Here is a 24,760-nt window from a genome sequence, read left to right on the forward strand (position 1 = left end):
TAAAAGGAGTAATATTACCCGCAATAGTCATTCGTTTACTTATTTTATAATAGGAAGTGTCAAATTATAGTAGTAGGAAAAGGAAAGAAATCTAGAGTAATAGTTGGAGTGTGAATAGCTCTACCATCAATCACCTACAATCATCTCTGCTTCGAAATGGGGATCGTTTCTCAGGAAGCCATCCTTGAGTTGCAGGCATTGATGGATTCAGGTCCGCTTTCTCTTTCCTCTTTTTTCTTGGGAACTCGAAACTCAACCGATCCCAAAATTTCTGATTTCTTTCTTGGTTACTTCCATGTCATGGCAGTCGAAGAGCCTCTCAACATTACATTTCAGGTACGCCCATTTCACCTTTTCTTTTCTTTCTCTTATATTCAACGCCAGTAAAAGAATGTGTGCTATTTTAACTCTTCACTCTCAACTCTTTTTTTTTTTTTTTTTAAATTTAATTTTGCTAAATTATAGTGTTCTTTTTCAATTATGTGTTGGTTTTTTCCTGCTACTGTCTACTGCTACTACTTCTACAACTACTAGTATTTGCAATTGCTTTGATCTGCTCTTTTGCTTAATCTAATTGCCACTTACCTACTCTTTGTCCTTTTGTTTCCTTACATTCTACTTATTTTATTACTCCTTCATACATGAACTTAGCTTCCCTTTCTCTATTTATTTATTTCTATATGGGCACCTTGATCTTAACTTTTTCAGCAAAAATAAATGCTTCATCTATCCACCTCTCTTAACTCGGGAGATGGGCAGGTAGGGATATGAAGGAATTGATGATCTATCGATGAAAGCTCTTGGATGCAATTTGTGGAGCTTTGTGGCATGCTTTAAAAGTTTAGGCATGACTAAAGCATTTTTTGTTTTAATGCATGGCTGATTGTTCTTTCCTCGTCTGCTGTTTGATGACAGCTGACTGAATGCTCTAGGATACAAATACAATATGTTTTATTTCAGCTTCACTAGGTAATGATTGTGCACCAATTTTTCATTTCCTTTCTAGTAATTGTTTCCCAACATGCAGAATGTCCATCAAGGTTTTAGAGCTGAAACATTGGTGCGGTTTCTAAAAGCAAGAGAATGGAATGTTGCCAAAGCCCATAAAATGGTTAGTTAATTGGAGTTAAACCCAAAAGACATCTATCCCAGGTTCCTTTTTCATTTTGAAAAGCAGGAAACAAGAAAACTGTCGTTTTTGTTGTGGCAGTATCTTGATCATAAATGTCATTTTTGTATGACCAAATCGTTAAGTGTGTCATGTTTCAGTTGGTGGACTGCTTGCATTGGAGGGTGCAGAATACCATTGACGATATGTTAGCAGTAAGTTAATGTATTCTCAGGTGTTGCATCTAAATTGCAATTGATTGCTTTTCTAAATAGACTATTGATGATTGTCTAAGCATTTTACCTTTCAAACAAGCAAACCGAATTGGAGGATATGGACAGCTCTTTTATTTAATGATATTTCTTTGATATGGCTTAAGGATATAGTTTTTAATGATCATCATGTATGTCTAGACTGGCTATGTAATGTTTTAATTGAATTGATTTTCATTAATTCATGTCATTGGCTGCTACATTTACAACATAATTATTTTTTTCTAAATACTAACCTTACTGTCTCCCCTGTAAGAAAGAATCCCAGCCACATCCCTAATAACCCTCTCTCACACATCAAATGTAAAAATATCATGCCTGCCATGTGGTTTCTGCCATTTCATGCTTCAGTCTTATATTGAGTTGTTTGCTGATTAATCCTAATGCATAAAATTGAGTCAAGGGGAGTCACTAAGTTCTTTTTTGTATTGAATGTAAACCTGTTCTACAGAAACCCATTGTTCCTTCAGAACTTTATGGAGCAGTGCGTGATTCACAGCTCATAGGAATGTCTGGCTACTCAAGAGAGGTGCTCATACTTGTCAAATCTAATCTTGTTTACAGTATTTATGTTTTTAATCGTACTAAGTTGTGCTCATAGGAATAGCATTTCCTTAGGCATGTATTTAAATTTAAAATTTTCCATTTCCAGGGTCTTCCTGTCTTTGCTATTGGTGTGGGGCTTAGCACGTTTGACAAAGCATCTGTAAGTTTTAGGGTAATGTGCAATAAAAGCATTTCATTGGTGAGCATAAGACACTAATCTTTGGTATTTATTGCTTCTTTTATTATTATAGGTTCACTACTATGTGCAATCACATATTCAAATCAATGAATATCGGGATCGTGTAATTCTGGTGAGTGATAAGCGCTTGGAAGTTTTCTGTTCCCTGCCTTTCGTAGTAATTTGCTTGGCTTTTATGCACTTCTGTAGCCTTCTGCGTCTAAAAAGCATGGGCGACCTATAACCACCTGTATAAAAGTATTAGATATGACTGGCCTGAAGCTTTCAGCACTGAGCAAAATAAAGGTATCTTCTCGAGTTTAGTTTCTGTATTTTGTTCTAGTGGACTTGGATAGCAGGATTTGCAACCTATACGCAGATGTAATATCTTATTTTGAACCTCTAACACTGATAATCTGATGTAAAAAAATAAAAGTAAAAGCAAATTTTCATAAAACTTGAAGGATTCCAATAATTAAATCTTGTAATTAAGCTGCTGAAAAAGGTTTACCAAAGAGAAAAGAAGAAAAACTCAATGTTAAACTGGCTACTTGTACCAGTCCAAACATGTAAATGGTTGATTGCATTTTAACCTCATGGATCAGTATCATGATTGAATTTTTTGTTTTAACACAGTTGTTGACAATCATCTCCACAATTGATGACTTGAACTACCCAGAGAAGACAAATACATATTACATTGTAAATGCGCCATATATTTTCTCTGCTTGTTGGAAGGTAAACCTTTGAATATTTATCTGTTATCCAGTAAATCGTTTTGACATGGATTGATTTAACCTTTGAATTCTTAGCAGGTTGTCAAGCCCCTTTTGCAAGAGAGAACAAGGAAAAAAATTCAAGTTTTGCCAGGTTGCGGTCGAGATGAACTATTGAAAGTATGGTGTTTTCCTCATTATTCCTTAAAACATTTAAAAACATGGGTTCTTACAGTATTTCTCTTCAAATGTTTAGCTACTGAAAATATCATCATTCCTGTCTCGATCTTCCCCCATCCCCCCCTCTCTGTGATATCAAAGTAGGCTGAGGCAGTACTAGTTCTAGAAGAATTTTTCCATTTTTTGTTCTTTTTCTCCATTAACTTCTCTAGCCCTGTGTTATTCTCACTACTTTTTTCTTCAATGATGCTGCAATTTCTAATATATATTAAAATTTCTGCATTTCTCTTCCTGATTCTTTCTGTTTGAAGTAATGGGGCTGCCAATTATTTCCTGTCATATTCTATACTTGTCATTGTTGCTAGAATACTAAGTGTAAACCCAGAAAGAGCATGATTCAAGGTTTCAGTTTTTTTCTTCTTTTCCATCATCTTTCATTTTGATTGCTTCACCCGTAAATCACGAGACCTTGTTTCTTTGTCAGAAGTCCAAGGAGATATATAACTAATTCACTTAGATATGATATGATGATGTTAAACACCATTTCGCAGTCACTTTGTCTGCTTCAAGAATACTGATAATGTTGGTTGCGTATTATATTTTATTTTTATAGATAATGGATATTGCATCACTACCACATTTCTGTAGAAAAGATGGGTCAGGATCATCACGCAATTCAGAAAATGAAAACTGCTTTTCGCTGGATCATCCTTTTCATCAACAACTCTACAACTACATAAAGCAGCAGTCCTTAATCACTGAACCTGCTCAACCTATCAAACAGGGATCTTTTCATGTCGATCTACCCGAGCCAGCTGCTGAAGAAACAGAGATTGCTAAAAGCCTGGAGTCAGAGTTGCAAAAGTTTGAGAAGGGGAACATGCTGTCTAAGTCCACCGATGGCATCAAAACTGATGATGACTGATACTGATTATGCACTGTTCGACTTAACTCTTGTTTCCCAATCAGAATCAAAATTAGCATTCAGCATGCTTTGTTGTTGGTGTTGTTAGAGGAGGAATGTTGTTTGACTCGGTCATTCCGGTTATATAGTAGGATATAAAGAAAAGAGTAACACATCTGGCTCGCATTATCTTTTAGGTTAGTTTAAAGTTAATAATATAGTGTATGTGCATGTGTATGTTTGGAAAGGTCACATTTTGGGTGGATAATTAGGTTTGAAGTTCAACCTCAGCTGAGTTGTAGGAATACTATTGTAATAATATTGAGTTTAACTTTATTAGTTTACAATAATATAATATTACTTTGAATAGAGAAAGGTGAATTCCACTTACATGTGCATAAATAAACTATCAGTCCTTGCATATTGTTGCTGTGTATGTGCATGTGTTTCTTCTGCTTAAACAAAGAGAAAGAGGGTCTCACTTTTGCAATGAGTTTGGCAGCCCCTCTTCTTCGCCGTCAAATTTATTCACTTGTTGAGGAAAGCTTCCGGGCAGCAGATGAGCAGCTCCATGATCTTTTCTTGACGTATACTAGTAAAATTTACTACCAAATTCCTGTAAATTAGGATGTTATGTTTTGTGTTTCTTAGAAGGAAAAGCTAAAAAGTGCTTGAGGGTTTGACTGGAGAAATGGATCAACATGGAAATTCTCTTACTTGTTTTTAGGTTTGGTTAAAAGTAATAGGCTATGAAATATATACAATTCAAAGCATAATTTTTTGTCAAAGTCCAATGAGTGAAGAACGACCATCTTCAGGTGTGTATTTTGAATAGTGATCACTGATGGAACTTTAACAGGTGTTGCCGTAGGGCAAAAGATAATCATAATCCACAATGAATAATATTAAGGTATAATTATGTCTAATATAATTTTGGAGACCAATTATCATAAGGTTAATCATTTTCTTAGGAGAGTACTCTAGAAGATTTAGGACTCTTATAATCGAATATTGTGATATAGTAGCTTTTTAAGAGAAAATATTTAATACTATTATTAAGAGCAACTGTTTATTTACTGCCGTATGTATCTCTGAAGTAGATTAAAATTAATAATCGACCGACGGACACGGCGGCATGTTGCATGCATTATCGTCCCCTCGCCTATTCAGAATTCGGCCCTGGTAATTTTGCTTTGCTGACTAATTCAAATGCTTGCCTCTACATGCATGTTTAATGTGCATGGCACATTGAAAGTCGAAATTGAAGTCTACGTTGGGTCTGTGTTGACCACGTCCAACCCTGACAAACAGAAATAATATTTTACGTATTTGGTTAGGTTATACTACTTTTACTAAACAAATGCAGCTTGCCACCACCATTATATATAATAAAGCTTCTCATCTCAAACCCTCCCCTGCAACATTAATCATTGTTATTTTCAATCTGTTGGATTTTCGTTTTCCCTAAACAACAGTACCCCAGTTTGTTCTCTTGCTCTTAAAGCTCTACCCCATCCATCGACTTCCATAGGTATGACCCTGAGCCTGATGTTAATTAATTACTAAATCTACATCTACATATTAAATTTGTTTATGTTTGAGTTTTTTTCAGGCAACCAGATTCAGGAGTAGCCATGTCAGCATCAGAGACTTCAACTCCTATGAATGTCAATGAAAATGAAGAACAAGGACTTCTTGATGCAATCAACGATAGGTATGGGGGAGTAATTGTTGAAGTGACTCAACCTATGGACTCTGCCCTCTTTGCTTCTGTTCTTAGTGCTTCAATGGCACAGTGGCGACAGCAGGTTTTCTTCTTAACCTTTATTATACTATTTACAACACTGTTCTCTTTTGTTTCTGTTGGATCATGTCATGTAACATGTTTTGCAGGGTAAAAGAGGTGTGTGGATCAAATTGCCTATTCAGCACGTCAATCTTGTTGAAGCTGCTGTCAAGGTGGATTTATTGTCATTTACAAATTGAATCACATGTATGACTGAAAATGCCTCGTGTTAATACTATATGTATTGCTTCTCAGGAAGGATTTTGGTATCACCATGCTGAGCCTAATTATATGATGCTTGTTCATTGGCTGCCTCAAGGCGCACACACTCTTCCGGCAAACGCTTCGCACCGCGTGGGGATCGGCGCATTTGTGATGAACAAAAACAGAGAGGTACTTTCCAAGTTCCATCTTAGCTGGCATACCTTGTATCCTTTTACAAATCTTGATTCGGGTGTCTTGATCTTAGGTTCTAGTGGTCCAAGAGAACATTGGACGATTACGAGGGACAGGTGTGTGGAAGTTCCCTACAGGTGTTGTGAATGAGGTAAGTATGTCACTGTCAAGGGATTCTTGATACAATACCATGACATGCATTTACACTTCATGAGCTATATATAATTTCAATTTCATCTCTAGGGAGAAGATCTCTGTGCAGCTGCAGTTAGAGAAGTCAAAGAAGAGACAGCAGTAAGTGTTAAGTAGCAATTATTCAGTTTTATATACACAACACATGTAACACAAGTTATCGAACCTTGTCAATATGGGACCTTTTTATAAATGATTTTAACCAATTATATCTTGGATGTTTTGCTGATTCAGATTGATACAAAATTTGTTCAAGTACTAGCATTCAGGTATGAAATCTGTGCACTTTCTGCACCACAAAGTAACATCAACAGGCTACATATATATATATTCTTATCTTTCTCTCATTGATTTCATTTTCAACATTTACAGACAAAGCCACAAGGTATTCTTTGAAAAGTCAGATATATTCTTCCTGTGCCTGTTGGAACCACTTTCTTTTGAAATCCAGAAGCAGGAATCTGAGATAGAGGCAGCTAAGGTAACTCTTAGTCAAAGTCAGAACAGTGAATGAAGTTAAAACTTATAATCTTTTTTTTCCCTCTTAAACTAAGGGTGCTCTATACTTTTATGCAGTGGATGCCAATTGAAGAATATGCAGCACAGCCATTTGTCCAGAAATATGAGCTCTTAAAATGCAGTGTTGACATATGCTTAGCAAAGAAAGATGGCAACTATTCTGGCTTCTCTCCTGTGCTAACCTCATCGGCATTCTCCAACGAAAAGAGCTATATGTACTTCAATATTCATGACCTCAATAAGCAGTAATTGCCGCTTGTAGAATTCATAAAATAAATTCTTTGATTCTCAACCTGTCAGCCATCATTGAATAAAGATTCTTTTGTGTTGAAGCAAATTTGCTGTAATAATCTACTGTTATTTGACAACTAGGCTATATGTACTTCAATACATGACCTCAATAAGCAGTAATTGCCGCTTGTAGAATTCATAAAATAAATTCTTTGATTCTCAACCTGTCAGCCATCATTGAATAAAGATTCTTTTGTGTTGAAGCAAATTTGCTGTAATAATCTACTGTTATTTGACAACTACATTACAAGTACTGACATTTTAAATGCAAATGAAAGCACAATTATGCAAAACTCTAGATTGGGAGGTAGCAGGATTTAATGCTAGCTTCTTATTATACATCAAGCTGGCTAGCAAGCAAAGTAACAGCCATATCAAAAAAAAAAAAAAAAAAAAAAAAAAACAAAAAGCAAATTTCAGCTATATATTGGCACAAAGAAAAACATTAATTACCTCCTCTTCAAATGATGAGACCAAGAGGATGATCCGTAAAAAGCATGTGCATTACTTTACAAGATATAGATTATATTATTGTCATAAGATTCTGCAACGTAGGTACGCCTATGACTTAATTGTCTTGTCTCAAAATTAAACCATTTCTTCTTTGACTTCCAACTCTTCCATCAGTTGTTGTGTGTGGTAGATTTGGTCTATTTAAAAACTGGACATCCTTCAACCGAGATACCTGGGGCTGTCGGACAGGTTGCGAGAGGACAGTGATCGACTTCAGTGCCCCACCATTTCAGGTTATGGCCTTCATTTTGCAAAGCAAAGAACAGTAGAACACCCATGAATGCAGTTCCAGCATCTAATGCTGCAGATAGAACATAATTATATTTCTGCCACCACCGCTTGTGGTACTTGAACACAAAATAGTTGAAGATGGTTCCAGTGATAAGCCAACTTGCAATGTTGGTGGGAGTTGCGGGTGGCATTCCGGCAAAACCATAAGATATGACCGGTATGTTAATCAAGGGGATCCATTTCTTTTCTGGGAAAATTTTGCTCAAAACCCAAACAGGAACAGGCAAGAACGCTCCAATGAGGAACAACCACACTAAGTTACGATACATCCCTCCTGGTCCGAAAAGTCTCCTTGGTCCTATTAAGCCCCAGATAACAGATGCGTCGAAGGTGACCCTGTATTTAGGGCAAGTCCATGGGCTATCAGGATGATTTCCTTCAACATCACAGATGTTGTCAATGTCATCTAACATCCACCATGCAACTCCAAGGTTGACAATACCTGCAACTACAGTTCCCACAAGCTGGGATACATAAAAACAACTATTCTTAATTAATGTTTCAAAAGTTATCTAAGATCTTTATAATTAAAAGCACACAGGCAGAAAGTACCTGAGCTGTGTACATGCAACGTGGTGGGATTTTCATGTAGTGCCCAAGTTTGAGATCAGACAAGAAAGAAAGAGCATGGATGGTGCTGATCCGCCCGTATATCTTGAAAAGCAGGTTTGCAATGGGCTTTCCGGGCAAGATATAACCAATTATGAACTGGGCTATAATGTCATATCCAGGTTGCTGCAAAGTTCCACAAGTAGAAATGTTGTTAGAAACCAGGTAATCAAGTCACCATGGCATGCAGGTAAGTCACAGCGTACTTTACCTGGTTCGTAGTTGCCTGAATGACTCCAATAGGAAGGGTGACAATCCAGGCCAAAGCAAAGGCAAAGAGCATACCCCACCATGGCAGCTGTACCTCCTTCTTATATACAAAGGACATCATAAGTGACAGAACGATACTTCCGATTAATAAAATGTAAAACCACCATTCAGGAACTTGTTTGTATTTTTTCATCAGCTTTGCATGGATGTCCAACTTCACATTCTTCATTGCTGATCTGCTCTGCTTCAGAATATCACTGCACATAAGAAACCCAAAATATGTTTATTTGACTTTTTGATGTGACGGACATTACTCAAAAAAAAAAAGTGTCTTAAAACAGTAACATAAAGTATACCTGCCATTAAACAATGCCACATGAGTGAGGGTTGCTGTGAACCTAGCGAATCCTGATCCAATAGACAAGGCAAAAAGTGGGCTAAGGTAGAGTTTGCTATAACTGTTATATGCAGAAATATTCAGATCGTATTGCGGTGTCAAGATCTTAGTTGTATCATATTTATGGCCACTGTGAGTAAAGAGCTGATTAGAGAATATTGGGAATTTTCGAGCATCGAAGGTGTTAAACTTCCAATAACAAAGAGGGATAATGATGTAGACGAACATGACAAAGCCTATCCCCACGTTGACAATGGAGGACCAAGGGGTAACCAGTGGACTGCCATGGTAAGCTGAGATCCCAGCCCAGTCAAGGGTGAATGCACCAATGCCAAGTCCATGGTATCCAGACCCAATTTGCTGTGCTGTGATGCTATGTGGCCACGCCCAACAAACCCATGAGAAGAATGTCAAGATTGGGAATAAATAGCCCGGCAGAGCATAATATGCAAAGCTTGCCACCATTACAGCTAGAAAAAATTGCATTCGAGTCAATCCTTTCTTTTTAGAGTCCTTTTCATGGAGTGCTCTGAGAATCAAAGAATACACAAAACTGTTTGTGATAATCGAATTTATATGGATGGACATCAAATAAAAATAAAACTAGGCTAAGGCATCACGTATCCATCATCTTCAGAATATAATCAAATGCAAAATCTTAAATCACAATACAAACAAATCCTGTAGCATCCAGTTGGCAATACTTGGTATTATTATACCATTCCCACACATATATCTCATCATTATCTTTCATTGCTCAATCAAGGTCTAGCCAAAATTTTAAGTAATTAAGTCTTCCAAGTTTAAGTCAAGTAAATTGAAACAATTGAGGTTTCTAATGTGAAAAAGGAGAGAGGTTTGTGTCTGTTATCGTGGGACCCTGTGGACGAAAAGTCTTTAAGAATCTAAAACTTACAACTTTTTTTTCTTTGTCCCTTCCAAGAAAATTCCTATGGACCAAGCACAAATGATGATCATGAAAGGCAAAAAAAAAGGTGATGGAGAAAGACTAACCTAAATAAAGAAACCTGAGCCAAGTTTGAAGGCCACCACATTTCTGCTGGATCAACCAGGTACCTCCGAAGCATGCCAGCCCATCCATACCCCAAAATCTGCATAGAACGCCATCAACGGTGTTATTGTTAGATGAACCACATACACTAAGCTTTTAGTGGTTGAAAAAGCTTCAAACAGAAACTCAAAATCTCTGCAATTTAACTCCCCCACACAAAAAGTTATAAATGGCACCAACTTTCAAGAGTGGTATTAATACTAATTTCAGCTTTCGATGCATATTTCAGATAACCTTTTATCACTGTCAAACAGTCAAAGATTCAGTTAACAAAATTAATTTTAAATAACTAGAAAAGAAAGTGAGAAGACCCGAGGTTCAATTAAAATAAAGGGACAAGCTTTAACAATAAAATAAATAAATAAAAAAGTAGGAGCAGAAAGAAAGTGTTAAATGAAAAACCTGGGTAGTCAAGACAATAAGGACGCCGCAGAGGAAATTCAAGCTCTGTTTATAGTAAGCCTTCATGACAGTTATGGCACCAATGGAATAAGCATCACCCCCACCAAAAGACACCCCGCAATTCGCGAAGATGGTGATGATGACATGCTCCTTGATGTTGAACGGCCCAGGATTCAAGCTGAAGTGCCACCCGAGAAGGCTGTACTGGGTGGTTGGTAGAGTCCTGGCCATGAACTTGCCAATGGGCAAGACCGAGATTTGCATGAGGATTGCGGAGATGGTGAGCGGCTGCGTACGGTAAGTGAAGAAAGTGTTGAGAAAGATTAAGAGCACACATGATACCAAACCGAGGAACCAGGCACGAAAGGTCAGGACAGGGAGAGTAGGGTCGTCGGTTTCCGGCACCACCAAGGCAACCTCCTCCACCGGACTCGTGTCTTCGTTCTCGGCGGTGCCCTCGGCATTTGGTTTCTCTGGATCGGTATGGGTCTTGGTGGCCATTGAGACAGAGAGTGTAGTAAATGATTGAGTATAGTCTTATCTGTGTGGTTTAAGAAGGGAAGTGAAGTTTAAGTAAGTCCCAACTCTAAAATCTTTGGCCTTATATGTTGAGAAAAAGTGATGGTAAACAGCGTTGTTATAATTGTATAATAAACGCAAGATGTTATGTGGGGACACGGGAACTAAAAATCAGATCATATCTGCTTTGACACAAATAACCCCCTTCTTCATTTCTCATTCAAATCAACCTTTTTTATCTTTCAACTATTTTTATTTTCTACTCTTATCAGGATAACTAAAATATTTTAAAAAATATCTATTTTTTAATTTTCCTCCTAATAATTTTATTTTTAATGTTCCAACTATTTTTATTTTTTTGGAATGCAATTTGTCTCACCGATAAACTTACTAATACACTCAATACTTATTGGTTCAAATATATAGATTTTAGACTTATTTTGATAAATTAAATTTTATTGTATGGTTTTGAATATTATTTAATAAGATTCCTAAATTTTTTTATAAATATTGCCAAAAAATAATTTTGAACAACTTTTAAATTATTTTGACTTTAATATAAAATATTTATTTTTATATCATAAAATTAAAATTTTATATTCAATAAAAATAGAATTCAATTTTGCTCCTAGTAATGCATTCTATAAACTATTTAAACACTTTGGTTCAAGTAAATTTTTGGTTATTGAGTTTTTTTTTTTTTTGCTCGGTCCTGACTATAAGAGAGAAATCTTAGTATATGATAACGTGTATCAAAAGATGGTGAAGGAGGATGTACTAATATCGAGAATAAATTATAAAATAAAAATTGAAAAATGAAAATTTTGTTTTATATTTTTATAAGTTGGTTGGTATGAAAGATTGAAGTTGGAAAATAAAAGAAAAGGAAATGAAAATGAATTATAATTTTGTTTGGCAAAAGTGGTTCGGTGGAACAAAAATGGAAAGAGATCAAAAAAAAGAAAAAGAAAAAAAAAAAAAAAAGAGGAGGAGACTTTTCTTTGCCATTGCCATACCACAACTACAAGAAAAACTTAACAAAATATAATTCAAAAGTAAAAATATATATAAAATTTTAATTTAAAGATATTCATTTTTTTAAAGATAATATCTAAAACTATTAATAACTCCTCTCAAACTCTTAAAATAGAAAAATATTGTGTTTTAGTGCATTTAAACTCACCTTTTCTTATACTGATAACAATATTAATACTGATCAAAGTAAGACTTTAAAATTTTAAATTTTCATTTCTATTGCATTTATTTGTGTTTACAATGTTGATTTGGTTGTTTTTGTCTCATTTTCATGCTCTCATGAGATGAGTATAAAAAGAAAACTCTTTTCATTTGTTTGGTGGATAGGAAAATCGAAATTTTGAAAGAAAAAAAAAATACTTCAATCAATTACTTGATGGAGAGTTAAAAATAGAGTAAAGATTATTCTACTAAATATTTATATCATTATTTTAATATACAATTAAATTAATGTTACGAGTCAATTTAATTAAAAATTTATTAAATTATCTTTACATATTTCAAATAAATTGTATTATTATGCTGGTGCTTTTGCATTTTATTAAAATAATAATAATAAATTTCAAATGTTGACATTTGAACTCATGCTACCAATATTTATAAAATATATTCTTCACCGCTTCAATCAATGTTTTATTTTAATATTTTATATATTTCAATGTTACTACAAAATTTCTCCTAAATTGTTTGTATATATATTAATAACGTCATTGGTTAAATTGACAATAATATCATAAACAATTGAAGTGCATTTAATATTATTAATATGATGTATTTAAAATTTTCTTTTACTCACAATTTAAACTAATTTTTTATGTTAATTCAGTATATATTGCATAAGCGTAACCTTACATTCTATTATTTATTATATGTTATTTTAAAAATACACTTATATAATAGAATTTTTAATATAATTTATTCAAATTTTGAATAATTTATTTTTATGTGTTAAAATATAAATTAATTTAAATATTTTTATTTCCTTTACTCTTAATTTTTTTACTAATAAATTAACACATTTAAAATTTAATTTTCTATTCTCCACTTTCGTCTTTCATCTTTCACTATTTCACCCCAAAAGAAAAGCTTTATGAATATTTTCATGTAATTAATTACAAAATTAAATGGTAGAAAACATCTTAAAAGTGAACACCTTTATTACTCAATTTGAATTATCTACATTCACAACTATAAATTCATACTATAATTCCATAATTCCACACACATAATGTGGATGAAAGTATATTCTTGAAATAAATTTCGTATTTAGGTAATAATGTGGGTATAATAAAATTAAAATATATAAAAATATTAAACTTTGTTGAGTGATAACTTTAAGGTTTTCCTAATGTAATTAGTGTGGGTTCAAATTCCATCATATCGATATTTTATTATTTTTAAATTAAAAAAAATTAAAATACCATCAAAGAATATAACTTATTTAAATACGAAAGGATATTTTAGCAATTTCTCTAACCGAGTTGATATTTGGATGACCTGTAACACCAACTCAATTAGGGATTTAAATAATAGTATAGATATAAAAAGTCATAATTATATTTTTTTTTTAAAATTTTGATTCGATTTACTAAGATTTCACAAAATGAGTTTAGCTTAGGGTTCAAGGATAAAATTTATAAAGCTACCTTTTAAGTATGGTAGTGTTTATCTAAGTTGACTGAGTTGATGTTACACATCAATAGAGTCTCAACTCAATTAATAAAACATTAAATATCCCTTCACTTTATAAAATGACAAATAATATTTTAAGCGTAATTATGTCTTTTACATTTTGATAAATTTAGAAAAATACATGCATAAGGAAAAATCATAACATTTAAACCTACAAATTAGATTATCTCAATTTTGCCATTTCAATTAAACCCACATTTACAAAATAATAATCTCACATTTATTTTTATATAAATTTTAATAATTTTATTACATATTTATTTTACCCACGTCCTAAATGTATTATTTTATAATGTTTTTTTCCAACATATATTTTTTATGCTGTTTTTGTTCTATGACATTTAAATTTGGAGAAAATACTTTGACATTTAAGATGCTAACTTAAAAAATTATAAAATGATGAAATTATAGATTAGTTGTGGAGTTAAATAACTTTTATATTAAAATGTGGAATTCAAAATCGAATTATACGATGAAAATTTTGTTTACTACTTTTTAACTCAGGCCTTGATTTCAATAAAAAAAAAGTACTTTTTTTATATAATACTTTTCAAAAATACTTTTCAACAATTGAAGACACCATAATTTGTTGGTGCGTGGGGATAAGAATAAACTTATGAGAAATTAACAAAAGCTTCAATGCGTGTGTCGAAACCATCTTTTTCAAAATTTTAAATCTCGTGAAAAATGGGGAATGACTTTTTTGAAAAACGAAAATGGAGTCGCCACCAATCTTTTTGTTTAGGTGTGATTGGGTCACCTAATGAGTTTGATCATTTTAATAAAACATTTTGGCTTACTAAAACAACGATTTTGGTCTTCGAGATTTGAGAAAACGGGTTCGGGAGTCGGTTACATATGAGGAAGGATTAGCACCCTCATTACGCCCAAAATTGGTACCAAATCGATTAGATACTGTCCTTATGTCTAAAATTTAAAAATATTTTTGAAATGTGGTTCCTTTTTATAACATTTGATTAACCCGAATTGGTCATCAAAATCCTCTTGTTTCAGAAGAATATAGCATCACATCCAACACGACGGGACATGATCCTTTATACCTTCGAAAACATGATAAATTTTGACTTTCAAAAATTTATATGTTGAAAACTACAAAAAGATGCCCAATTATTTAGTCCAACAAAAAAATCGAAACCCAGCACAGTAGGGCACGATTCCTCGAGTTTCTAAACATCGGACATTGCCCTATTTTTAGAATTTTAAAAAACATGAGTGAAATTCTAAAGGGGATATTCGATTATTTTGAACCAAAAGAAATCGCAACCCAGCATGATAGGGCACGATTCCCCGAATTGCCAAACATCGAACATTACCTTCGTTTTATAGAATCTTTAAAGACATGGGTGAAATTCCAAAGAAATATTCGATTGTTTTGAACGAACGGGAAATCGCAACCCAGCACGATAGGGCATGATTCCTGAATTGCCAAACATCGAACATTACCTTCGTTTTATAGAATCTTTAAAGAAATGGGTGAAATTCCAAAGAAATATTCGATTGTTTTGAACGAACGAGAAATCGCAACCCTGCACGATAGGGCACGGTTCCCGAATTGCCAAACATCGAGTATTACCTTCGTTTTAAAGAGTTTTTAGAAAACATGAATGAAATTCTAAATGGACATTCGATTATTTTGAGCAAACGAGGAATTGCAACCCAACACGTTAGGGCACGATTCCGCAAATTACCAAATATTGAACATTGCCTTCGTTTTAAAGGATTTTTAGAAAACATGAATGATTATAAAACTAGCTTAAAGCGCATTAATTCGACTCGAAATAAGAAGAAACTAATCATAAAAATTTGGATTTTATAAAACCGCATTTCGTAAACCAAGTGGAAAACAATGATATGGGATAATATATAAACACATAAAAATATGACAATGGAAGAATGAAGATAATACAATTTATTTAATCAACTATCAAGCACTTAAACAACTAAGTATAACTAACTTGGAAATATAACTCAATTTTGATCATGCATGGAGAGTAATCGATATAATAATAAAACAAAATAATATGCCACTATAATATACATAGCCTAATACATTACAATCAATATAAAATATCTAAAACAAAATAATAATAATTTAAAAAGGACTATGGTATGAAACAGATTTGAAATAATGATGAACACAATATATACATTGATGGATTGACAAATTAGTAACTAAAGATATACATGCAATCAATAACATATGTATTATAGAATGAATATTTTTGAATTATGAAATATTAAAAGACACTTATTAAAATACGTTCAATAAAGGAAAATTTAAGTAATATTTAAAACTTGACTAGATAGTAAGAAAATACGTATATATTAAAAATATAATCTTAAGAAATAAATTATATACATAATAGATTAAAAACACATATATCTATATATATATATATATATATATATATGTAAATTTTAAAAGCAATTATATGTAACAATAATGTATATGACATAGTATAAAATAATCAACACATAGTGTACCAAACGAAATAAAACTAAGAGCCCATATGATACAAAACAATTTTAAAATGATGACTTGATGAACAAACAACACATGCTATAATTTAAAATAATTTACATGTATATAAAAATTTCAAATATATAAATGACTATTAAAATATCTATATTATGAAAGAAGAAGTTTGAATCAAACAACATATAAAATATATTGAAAATTAATACATCTCTTTAAAGTTGACATTGCACATACAATAACAAAAATAATTAAATATGTAAGGCTTTAAATAAAATATATTCTTAAAGAACTAATTATTTACATGATAAGTTTTTTTAAAATATATATATATATATATATATATATATAAATAGATTTAAAAGAATTTACTTATATATAGAATAACATGAGATTAATAATATTCACAAAATACAACTAACTTTTACATAGATTATGTATATACATATATATATTAATGTAAGGATACTTTAAGCTAATGATTATACAGAAAGCTTAAAATGATATGGCAAAAAGGAACTTTAAAATAATAATTTTATATAAAAAAACAAAATATAATTATCAAAGTAATTCAAAATATACAAACAATTAAAAATGAATGTCAAGTGAATTTAAAAAAATAATGAATTATGAAGATTAAAAAGGCTCAATTAAAATAAGATTAAGATAAAAGAGATACTTAATAAATAAAATAAAACATTGAAATAAAAAAAGGACTGAAGCGCAATGCGCGCAAACATATGAGGATTAAAAATGTAAATATTTCAAGTCGCAAAACGCAGTGTTTAATCGTGGGCTAATTTGAAACAATATTTAAATTAAGGGGAGAAATTAAAGGCAAAAAACAAACTACATTAAAACACAACAGAAATGTGAAAGGACTACACCTGCAATTATCCCCTCCCCAAGAGACGCGCGGATCTAAGAAGAATCCGGATCGGGTCATCGGGTCGCACACCAAAAGGTGCCGTTTTGAGGCATTATGGAACTGAACGAAACGTCGTCGTTTCCTGGTTACCATAAATGCCTAAAATTTTTTTTTACCCTCATTTGAACCTTAGATCTAAAAAAAATGAAAGCTCTTCCACACTTCTCTGCTTGGCCGACTCCAGAGATTCATCAGTGCCAAATGCACCTCTTCCCCATCACGGTTCAAGACTCGGGAACAAAGGAAACAAGATGCACCCCTCGGTCCGAATCCACGCCGGAGAAAGGGTCTCCGATGACCGAAACCGAAGGTAGGTTCTTTCCCCCGATCTCAAAAGGTAACCCCTTTTCTGCTTTCTTTGAATATCTATATCTATCTATCTATCTATATATATATATATATGTGCTGTATTCGAAATGGTTCTGCAAAAGAAGTAAATGGAACCAAAAAAACACCTTGATTCCTTCTGTATTTGATTGCTCTCTTTTTGTGTAATATCCGTTCGTAGTTGAAAAAATACATGGCTTATGACATGGCTTTTTTATAGCCAAAAACAAAGGAAAAATGAAAAAAGAAAATACAAATTTCTTGTTTTTTCTCTTTGCTGTGTTGTCCTCGTTTGTTTGCAAGTAGGGGGTACGGGCGTGTGCTGGCACTTGGCGTGAGGGTTTACAGGGTACGGTGTACGGAGGCGCTGGAGGCTGCTGGAGGCTTGTATTTCTGGGCTGGTACTTGGGTTGTAGTTGGGTTAATTTGGGCCTTTTTGATGTGTAAATGGACTTGGACTAGACTATTTGATTTTATTTATTTGTTTTTTAATTTTGGTTTTTAGTTGTTGGGCCCGGGCAGATTTGGCCCATTACAGCGTATACCAATGGCACTTTTTTAAAGTTCTATTCGCCCCTACCTATATTATGGTGTGCAAAAGAGTTCCTGGAAAATGAACCTCAAGGATATAATGAAGCTGAATGATTGTCTACATTTTGCACTGATGGAAACAGTCCACTGAGCATTGAGCGGAGCATAGCAAAGATTATGTTTTTTGGGTTGTCATGCAAATGAAACTTCACTTCTATGTAGGAGGCCTCATGTTTCTTCATAGGGGCATAACTACCCAAATGGATAGTCATATCTTAAGCAATAAACATAATTATTCAATATACATCTATTGAATAATTATGACTATTTGTTAATAACCAAGTAACATAATTTTTGGTTATTTATAACTTTTCATTTGCAACTATTGGAAAACTATATATATTTTGAAAATGTTTCAACAATCCCCACATTTTCAAAATATTCTATATTTTTGATAATCTAGGAAATCAATTGCATAAATGAATGTGTTTTACGATTGAACCTTCACTTAGTGAAAACATGTTTAAGTTAATAGAAATTGCACGGTAGACTATGCTTTGAACCAACTATTCCATTTGATTAATCGAACACATCTCACACAATGATTTCAACACCAGTTAATGCACAATATGCAATGACATTATTATGGCCATGTGTCTGTAACCTCTTTTCATGAGTGATGTTAGAGCCAAATCCTTGAGCTATTAAAAGTGACCACACTTCCACTTACATAGGTAGATCCTATCAAAAGTGTTCTCCTAATATTAACACTCTAACATATTTATGTTATGAATCTATTAAGAGTATAATACTCATCCTTCCCCTTATTATTACGGGTACCTAACACTTTTTACCTTGGGATGATATTATATATTATTTTATAGTGTTAGTGGCCACATACTGATGATGTACTTTGTCTCATTGAACTCAATACTTGATGTTATACCAAGCATTGAGTTAAGTTTCCATTATGGGTGACTCAAATATTATAGGAATGTATATCATTCCTAAATTTCTAAATTTTCAACATAACTATGTTAATTATCTATACCACATGGTGAAATTTTATATTTAGTGTCTTGAAAATTCACAATAGCAACATCATCCTCACCATGTTCAATTATCCATCATTTCATAAAAGAATGATATCAATGATATTATTTCTACTATTGTCAAATTACAGTGATCACTTTATTTTTTCTTATCATGACAAATTCATATTTGGTTACTTTATTTATTTCTTGATATCCGAGAAATTAATTTCACAAACACCAAATATTTGAAACCATACATCATGCCTTTTTCACCGAGTAAGTTGTTGTAAAGAGGCCTTGAATCACTTTGTGAAACTAGAAAACATATTTGGTATTTGTCATAGTTTCTTTTCGAGACTTTAAAACATTTTTTTGTATTATTATTTTCTTGATACACCATATATATACAAGGGTGTAGCATATATAATCATATTAGAGGACCATCAATTGCCCAATCAAGTGACTATAAAACTACACATTTATTCACCCTTCACCATAGACATTATCAATTATTTTTTGACTATGATCAAAACAATGTTCATCAACTAAATTGATCAAATAACATCATATTGCTATTTTCATACTCACGAGATCTTTGATTCATGGTTTCCAAAGTAAATTTAAAATTTTAATACATCTAAAAAATTTATAGAACCATAAGATTATAGATTATATCCAAGCAATATATAAATACCAAGTGCATCATTATAAACATGCACAACATGATCTCATTTTCAAATACATGATTATCACGTTCACATTTCCACTAAAAGATTACATACCCAAATAATGATTTTGTGATATCAACTAATGTTTTCTACTATTCTACCTTGACTAGAAAATTTAATCATATGCATGACTTATTACATTTCCAGTCAAAACCACTTCTAGTCTAAACTTTATAATATAGAATAAAAAATGTACAATCATATATAAAACACATTTAGCTTAAGGTTATTTAACAAAATAACAGTCAAAATTATTTATATTATATGATCATTTATAAACTTTCATTTTATCAATGAAAATAATGTGTCATCAATATCATTCCAATGCTAGTTACTAATAACATGATTTGAATAAACAAATAATTTCATATCTCAAGTTAAATATATATCAAGAAGAAGAAATAATAAGAGTTTCACTCACAAATTAGATGGGACGAGTTATATTTCAATTCTCCTAACTTATTTTCTATTTATAAAGCATTGATAAGTGCCTAAGTGATTCATTAAAAAGATATCACTTTTTGGTTTCAAGAAACCATCCATCCAACCTTTTAAAAGTATTCGTTGGACCTAATGACTCAACTTTTCGATTTGGGAATGCTCACCCGAATGGTCATAATGCTTCTATTGAATAAAAGCACGTTCAACTAATTTTTGAACAATGTCATCACTATTCAAAATGAAAGTAACTTTTCGATTCATTAATAAACCATTTCCCAAATGTGCATTTTCATTCCATCTTCTTTCTTGCACGACATATATTATATAAGATATAATTTTATACAAATCATAATCATGCATCTCAAAAAGTCATGCATACAATGAACTAGCATTTGAGTTTCTTTTTGTCAAGTAATTGATGCATGAGATACGTCACATCTTTTGCATAATACAATTCAATAAATACATAACAATTGAAATCTAATTATGCAATAAAAGTAAAACAAAAAAATTGACATACATTTTCTTGCAAAAAAGATTTTTTTAAACCAAAATTTGACAAGATCATTAATATTCATGCAACCACAATTGTCGATATCCATCTTCATAGTACCATGCTTGTAGTGGCATATGAATGTGTGGTGAACAGACAAGCCTTCTTTAATTTCTCATAAATTACGAAAATAGAACCTTAAAATTGTTAGTGAGTGGGGATAAAAATAACTTATTAAAAAATTAACGAAGGCTTCAAAGTATGTATCAATGCCACTTTCTTTAATGTTATATTTGCCCCCACCTATATTATGGTGTACAAAAAAATTACTAGCAAATGAACCTTGAGAATCTAATGAAGCCTAATGACTATCTATGTTTTGCACTAACAAATATAGTTCACTGAGCATTGAGCGAAGCATAGCAATGGTATCAATTTCTATAAAGAATTTATGCTGTAATCCTTTATAGAACAATCTAAGAATATAAAATATGGTGGGAGATTAGAAAGAAATTTGTTTCTACATATTCTAAGTTGTCATGCAAATGAAGCTTCACTCCTATTTATAAGAGGTCTTATATTTCTTTATAGGGATATAAATACTCAAATAGATAGTCATATCTTTAGCAATAAACATAATTATTCAATAGATTAAATAATTATAATTATTTGTTAATAAACAAATAACATAACTTTTAATTACTTATAAACTTTTATTTGTAATTATTAACACAATATATATATTTTGAAAATATTCTAACATAATTTACATCTCCCTGAGCATCATCGAAACCTTAAGATCCAACTAACCAATCACATTACTATTAACATTATTCTTATTATTATTAGACAATCAGCAACTTCTGTTGTACCGTGCAGTTTCAGCCTCCACCAGACAGTGAAGACACAAGTTACTCTTCCTTCTTAACTGTCTGTACGAATCTTACACATAAGCACACTTTGTTTTTGTTTATGTCGTTGTTTTGGTTTATTTATTAAAAGTGTTTAATTGTTTATTATGTAATTATTATATGAATATTCTGACTACATGTAATTATCTAACAAAAACTAATACGAATTAGAATAGGAGGAATAGAAATAATATTATTCTATTGAAATGGACATGAAATATGGTAAGGACTATTACTTAAATTAATCACATAAAATAAAGTTATTCTATTAAATAATAAAATAATTAGATATATAATTACGTATAATATACATGTTCTAGAAAATTAACTTTAAAAATTGACGACTTTTAGTAGTACAAAAGTTATGTAAAAAAAATTTATTTGGTGCAGAGAAATTTAAAACCTTAATGTGTTTTGAAAATATTTTAAAATTGAAAATAAATAAAAATAAATACGTGTCATAAATCAAATCTTGTCCGTGAACATAATACTAATCCTATGTAATATATATATATATATATATATATATATATATAATAAAACCAAAAAGCTTTACTTAAGATTATTGCTTTTTGTAATTTTGATTAGGTTTAATGATATTTCACAAAATTATAATATATTTTTCATTAATTGAGTCATATTATTTACTTTGATATCAAATACATTTAATAATTTGAATATATTATGATTACTCAATTATTAATAATTTTTTGATCACTTAATTATAAAAGTTATAAAATAGTTACTCAACTATTCAATTTGTCTTTTTGATTACTAGTGACTAATGGTGGTAGCTTTTAAATTGACATATATAATACTAACTCTAACCCTCATCATTTATACATTACATCAATTTAGTCTCGATTCTAAAAAATCAACCTCAATATTTACACATTGTGTAATTTGGTCTGTTTTGCATCTTTGCTTTTCTTTGTGATTATTTCACCTAAAAAGCTAAAAATAATTAGCAGCTAAATTTTATTAAAAATATAAAAAAATAAAAACACCCAAAAATCCAAAATAACAATTTCTATCTTTTCTTATTCTTTTAAAATTAATCCTCAATGTTATAAAAAAAAAAAACTTCAAAAAAAGACCAAATTTACGCAATTTGTAAATGTTGAAGGTTAAATTTTTTTTAGAATCAAGACTAAATTAACATTATTTATGCCAATTTTAAAAGTTGTCACCATTAGTTAGCCGGTGACCAGAAAAAATAAAATTGAATAGTTAAGTAACCATTATATAATTTTTCATAGTTGTGTAACTCAAAAAGAAATTTACTAATAATTAAATGATCAATTTATAATTTTTCATAATGAGTGATCAAAAATACTTACTAGTAGTTGAGTAACTGCTAGTACAATTTACCTTTATATTATTAAAATTACTAGATTTTGACACATCTATTTTATGATTATAAAATGAATCTATACAAAAATTTGAAATATTGCAAACAATGATTTTAAAGAAAAATTTAAATAACTAAAGTAACTTTATAAAATTACTCTCATTTCTATTGATTGAGTCTTTAGTGATTAGTATTAACATTGTTATCAATGTAAAATGACATGAATTTGAGTGTATTAAAATAATTTATCTGTTTATTTAAGGATTGTGAAAATGTATAAATAATCTTAGATATCCTATAAAAAAAAATTCTCTCTTTATTTATGTTGTGTGGCATTAGCATCTAAGTCGTGGTACATAAAAGGTTTCTTTAGATGCACAGAAGCGTCAATACAGTTAGAGAGTACTTCTTTTCAATCTCGTTACGCCTCTTGTGGGAATGCCTTTAATATGTCTTCAGTGGAGGAAACTCACTTCCTATAGTACAAATTTCTGATTGAGACATTGGGTGCAATAGCCTCCAATGAAACGGCGTAATCCCCTTTTACCCCCATCAACTTTTTAAAAATTTTAATTATTAATTTTATTATATTAAAATAAATATATTTTTAAATATTATTTAAAATAATATAATTTGTGTAAGCCAAAAATATATAAAAAAATATTACTCAATTTTAATAATTCTTTTGAAGTTAATTTTTTATGCAAGTGTAATTTTAATAATTATTTAACATAAATATTATAAATATAATTTCAACTAATTTTAAGTTTTTATTGTAATCAAACATATATTTTAATTTAATATCTTTAATTATATATTTTTATTTTATGATATTTCATTATCGCGATGATTGAATCTAAACAAATATTTTACCATTGGTTATAATGTTAATGTTAAGCTTAAGTTTAAGAATGGGGCATGATGGGACAATGCCGTATTCTAAAACCGGAATATATGCTGAAAACCTGCTATAACATAATTTGCAGCTCCGTGGAGGCATTATCAAAACCTTAGACCATGACATTTTTTTTAGACAAACTTTTGTTATTCTGTCCAGTTCCAACCTCCACCAAACACAAGTTACTCTTATTACACAACCGTTTTTACGAATTTTAAACATAAGCACTTTTGTTTTTGGTGTTGTCTTTCGTTTTATTATTATTATGATTATGATATATATATATATATATATGCTCACCACTAGTAATTAACTAACAAAAACTAATTGGAATTAGGAGAGGAGGGATAGCAATAATATTCTCATGTTTTCAACTCTAAAAGGAAAATTAAGTGGAAATGGAGGACGGTAAGGCGGATTAATTTGTAAAAATATATTTTCTTTTCTTTAAATTAATTAATGGAAGTGGAGTGGAGTGGTAGTAGTGGGGGAGAGTTTGGACATTGAACTGTGGGGGTTCCCCTTTTTCAACGCGTGTGAAATCACGTTCTTTTCGGCATCTGACACACTTTCTTTTACTTCTGCCTAAACCCAAGCTGTCTTTACATGTGGTTTTCAGGTTCAAGACCTTCCACGTCTGATGATGCATGTCCTTATGTGCTCCTTTATGCTGACCTTACACCTAACGCCGTCATTAACATAAGGTTGGTGTACCTTACGACGCCGTTAAACTCCCACGTCGGACATTGCGCCCGTGCCCTCCTCATGTATTTTAAGAAAAAGACAAGCTAAA

The 24,760-nt window shown here is 31.4% G+C and overlaps 3 protein-coding genes across 5 annotated transcripts; 2 read left to right on the top strand and 1 right to left on the bottom strand.

Moving 5' to 3' along the window:
- On the top strand, window positions 1-4,279 carry LOC108458160 (phosphatidylinositol/phosphatidylcholine transfer protein SFH3-like). Of its 3 annotated transcripts, none has more exons than XM_053029227.1 (11): window positions 1-211; window positions 308-336; window positions 1,028-1,111; window positions 1,270-1,323; window positions 1,832-1,909; window positions 2,033-2,086; window positions 2,178-2,237; window positions 2,315-2,410; window positions 2,741-2,842; window positions 2,917-3,000; window positions 3,614-4,279. In XM_053029227.1, exons 1-11 carry the CDS (start codon window positions 157-159, stop codon window positions 3,923-3,925), a joined length of 1,008 nt encoding a protein of 335 aa, XP_052885187.1. In that variant the 5' UTR covers window positions 1-156; the 3' UTR covers window positions 3,926-4,279. The 3 variants fall into 3 exon arrangements, with proteins under 3 accessions (XP_052885187.1, XP_052885188.1, XP_017612935.1); XM_017757446.2 differs by having other exon boundaries at window positions 2-211; window positions 2,920-3,000; XM_053029228.1 differs by lacking the exon at window positions 2,315-2,410 and having other exon boundaries at window positions 2,920-3,000.
- A 1,035-nt stretch (window positions 4,280-5,314) lies between these two features.
- On the top strand, window positions 5,315-7,632 carry LOC108460564 (nudix hydrolase 2-like). Its single transcript, XM_017760092.2, has 9 exons — window positions 5,315-5,435; window positions 5,517-5,712; window positions 5,798-5,863; window positions 5,946-6,083; window positions 6,160-6,237; window positions 6,330-6,380; window positions 6,513-6,547; window positions 6,651-6,759; window positions 6,855-7,632. The coding sequence occupies exons 2-9, from the start codon at window positions 5,539-5,541 to the stop codon at window positions 7,044-7,046; spliced, it is 843 nt and encodes a 280-aa protein (XP_017615581.1). The 5' UTR covers window positions 5,315-5,435; window positions 5,517-5,538; the 3' UTR covers window positions 7,047-7,632.
- On the bottom strand, window positions 7,516-11,224 carry LOC108460563 (oligopeptide transporter 3). Its single transcript, XM_017760091.2, has 6 exons — window positions 10,583-11,224; window positions 10,123-10,220; window positions 9,068-9,637; window positions 8,713-8,968; window positions 8,445-8,627; window positions 7,516-8,356 (listed from the first exon to the last, which is right to left on the bottom strand). Exons 1-6 carry the CDS (start codon window positions 11,081-11,083, stop codon window positions 7,739-7,741), a joined length of 2,226 nt encoding a protein of 741 aa, XP_017615580.1. The 5' UTR covers window positions 11,084-11,224; the 3' UTR covers window positions 7,516-7,738.
- Window positions 11,225-24,760: the final 13,536 nt, after the last annotated feature.

Source organism: Gossypium arboreum, chromosome 6, assembly GCF_025698485.1.
Source record: "Gossypium arboreum isolate Shixiya-1 chromosome 6, ASM2569848v2, whole genome shotgun sequence".
NCBI lineage: Eukaryota > Viridiplantae > Streptophyta > Magnoliopsida > Malvales > Malvaceae > Gossypium > Gossypium arboreum.

Bases quoted from the DNA above. Each gene is read 5' to 3' on its own strand.
- LOC108458160 (XM_053029227.1), top strand. From the start codon at position 157: ATGGGGATCGTTTCTCAGGAAGCCATCCTTGAGTTGCAGGCATTGATG. The intron at 2,087-2,177 runs GTAAGTTTTAGG...TTATTATTATAG, and splicing joins GCACGTTTGACAAAGCATCT to GTTCACTACTATGTGCAATC. The intron at 2,411-2,740 runs GTATCTTCTCGA...GTTTTAACACAG, and splicing joins CAGCACTGAGCAAAATAAAG to TTGTTGACAATCATCTCCAC.
- LOC108460564 (XM_017760092.2), top strand. From the start codon at position 5,539: ATGTCAGCATCAGAGACTTCAACTCCTATGAATGTCAATGAAAATGAA. The intron at 5,864-5,945 runs GTGGATTTATTG...ATTGCTTCTCAG, and splicing joins TTGTTGAAGCTGCTGTCAAG to GAAGGATTTTGGTATCACCA. The intron at 6,381-6,512 runs GTAAGTGTTAAG...TTGCTGATTCAG, and splicing joins AAGTCAAAGAAGAGACAGCA to ATTGATACAAAATTTGTTCA.
- LOC108460563 (XM_017760091.2), bottom strand. From the start codon at position 11,083: ATGGCCACCAAGACCCATACCGATCCAGAGAAACCAAATGCCGAGGGC. The intron at 9,638-10,122 runs GTTAGTCTTTCT...TTTGATTCTCAG, and splicing joins GCTCAGGTTTCTTTATTTAG to AGCACTCCATGAAAAGGACT. The intron at 8,969-9,067 runs GTATACTTTATG...TCTTATGTGCAG, and splicing joins GTGGCATTGTTTAATGGCAG to TGATATTCTGAAGCAGAGCA.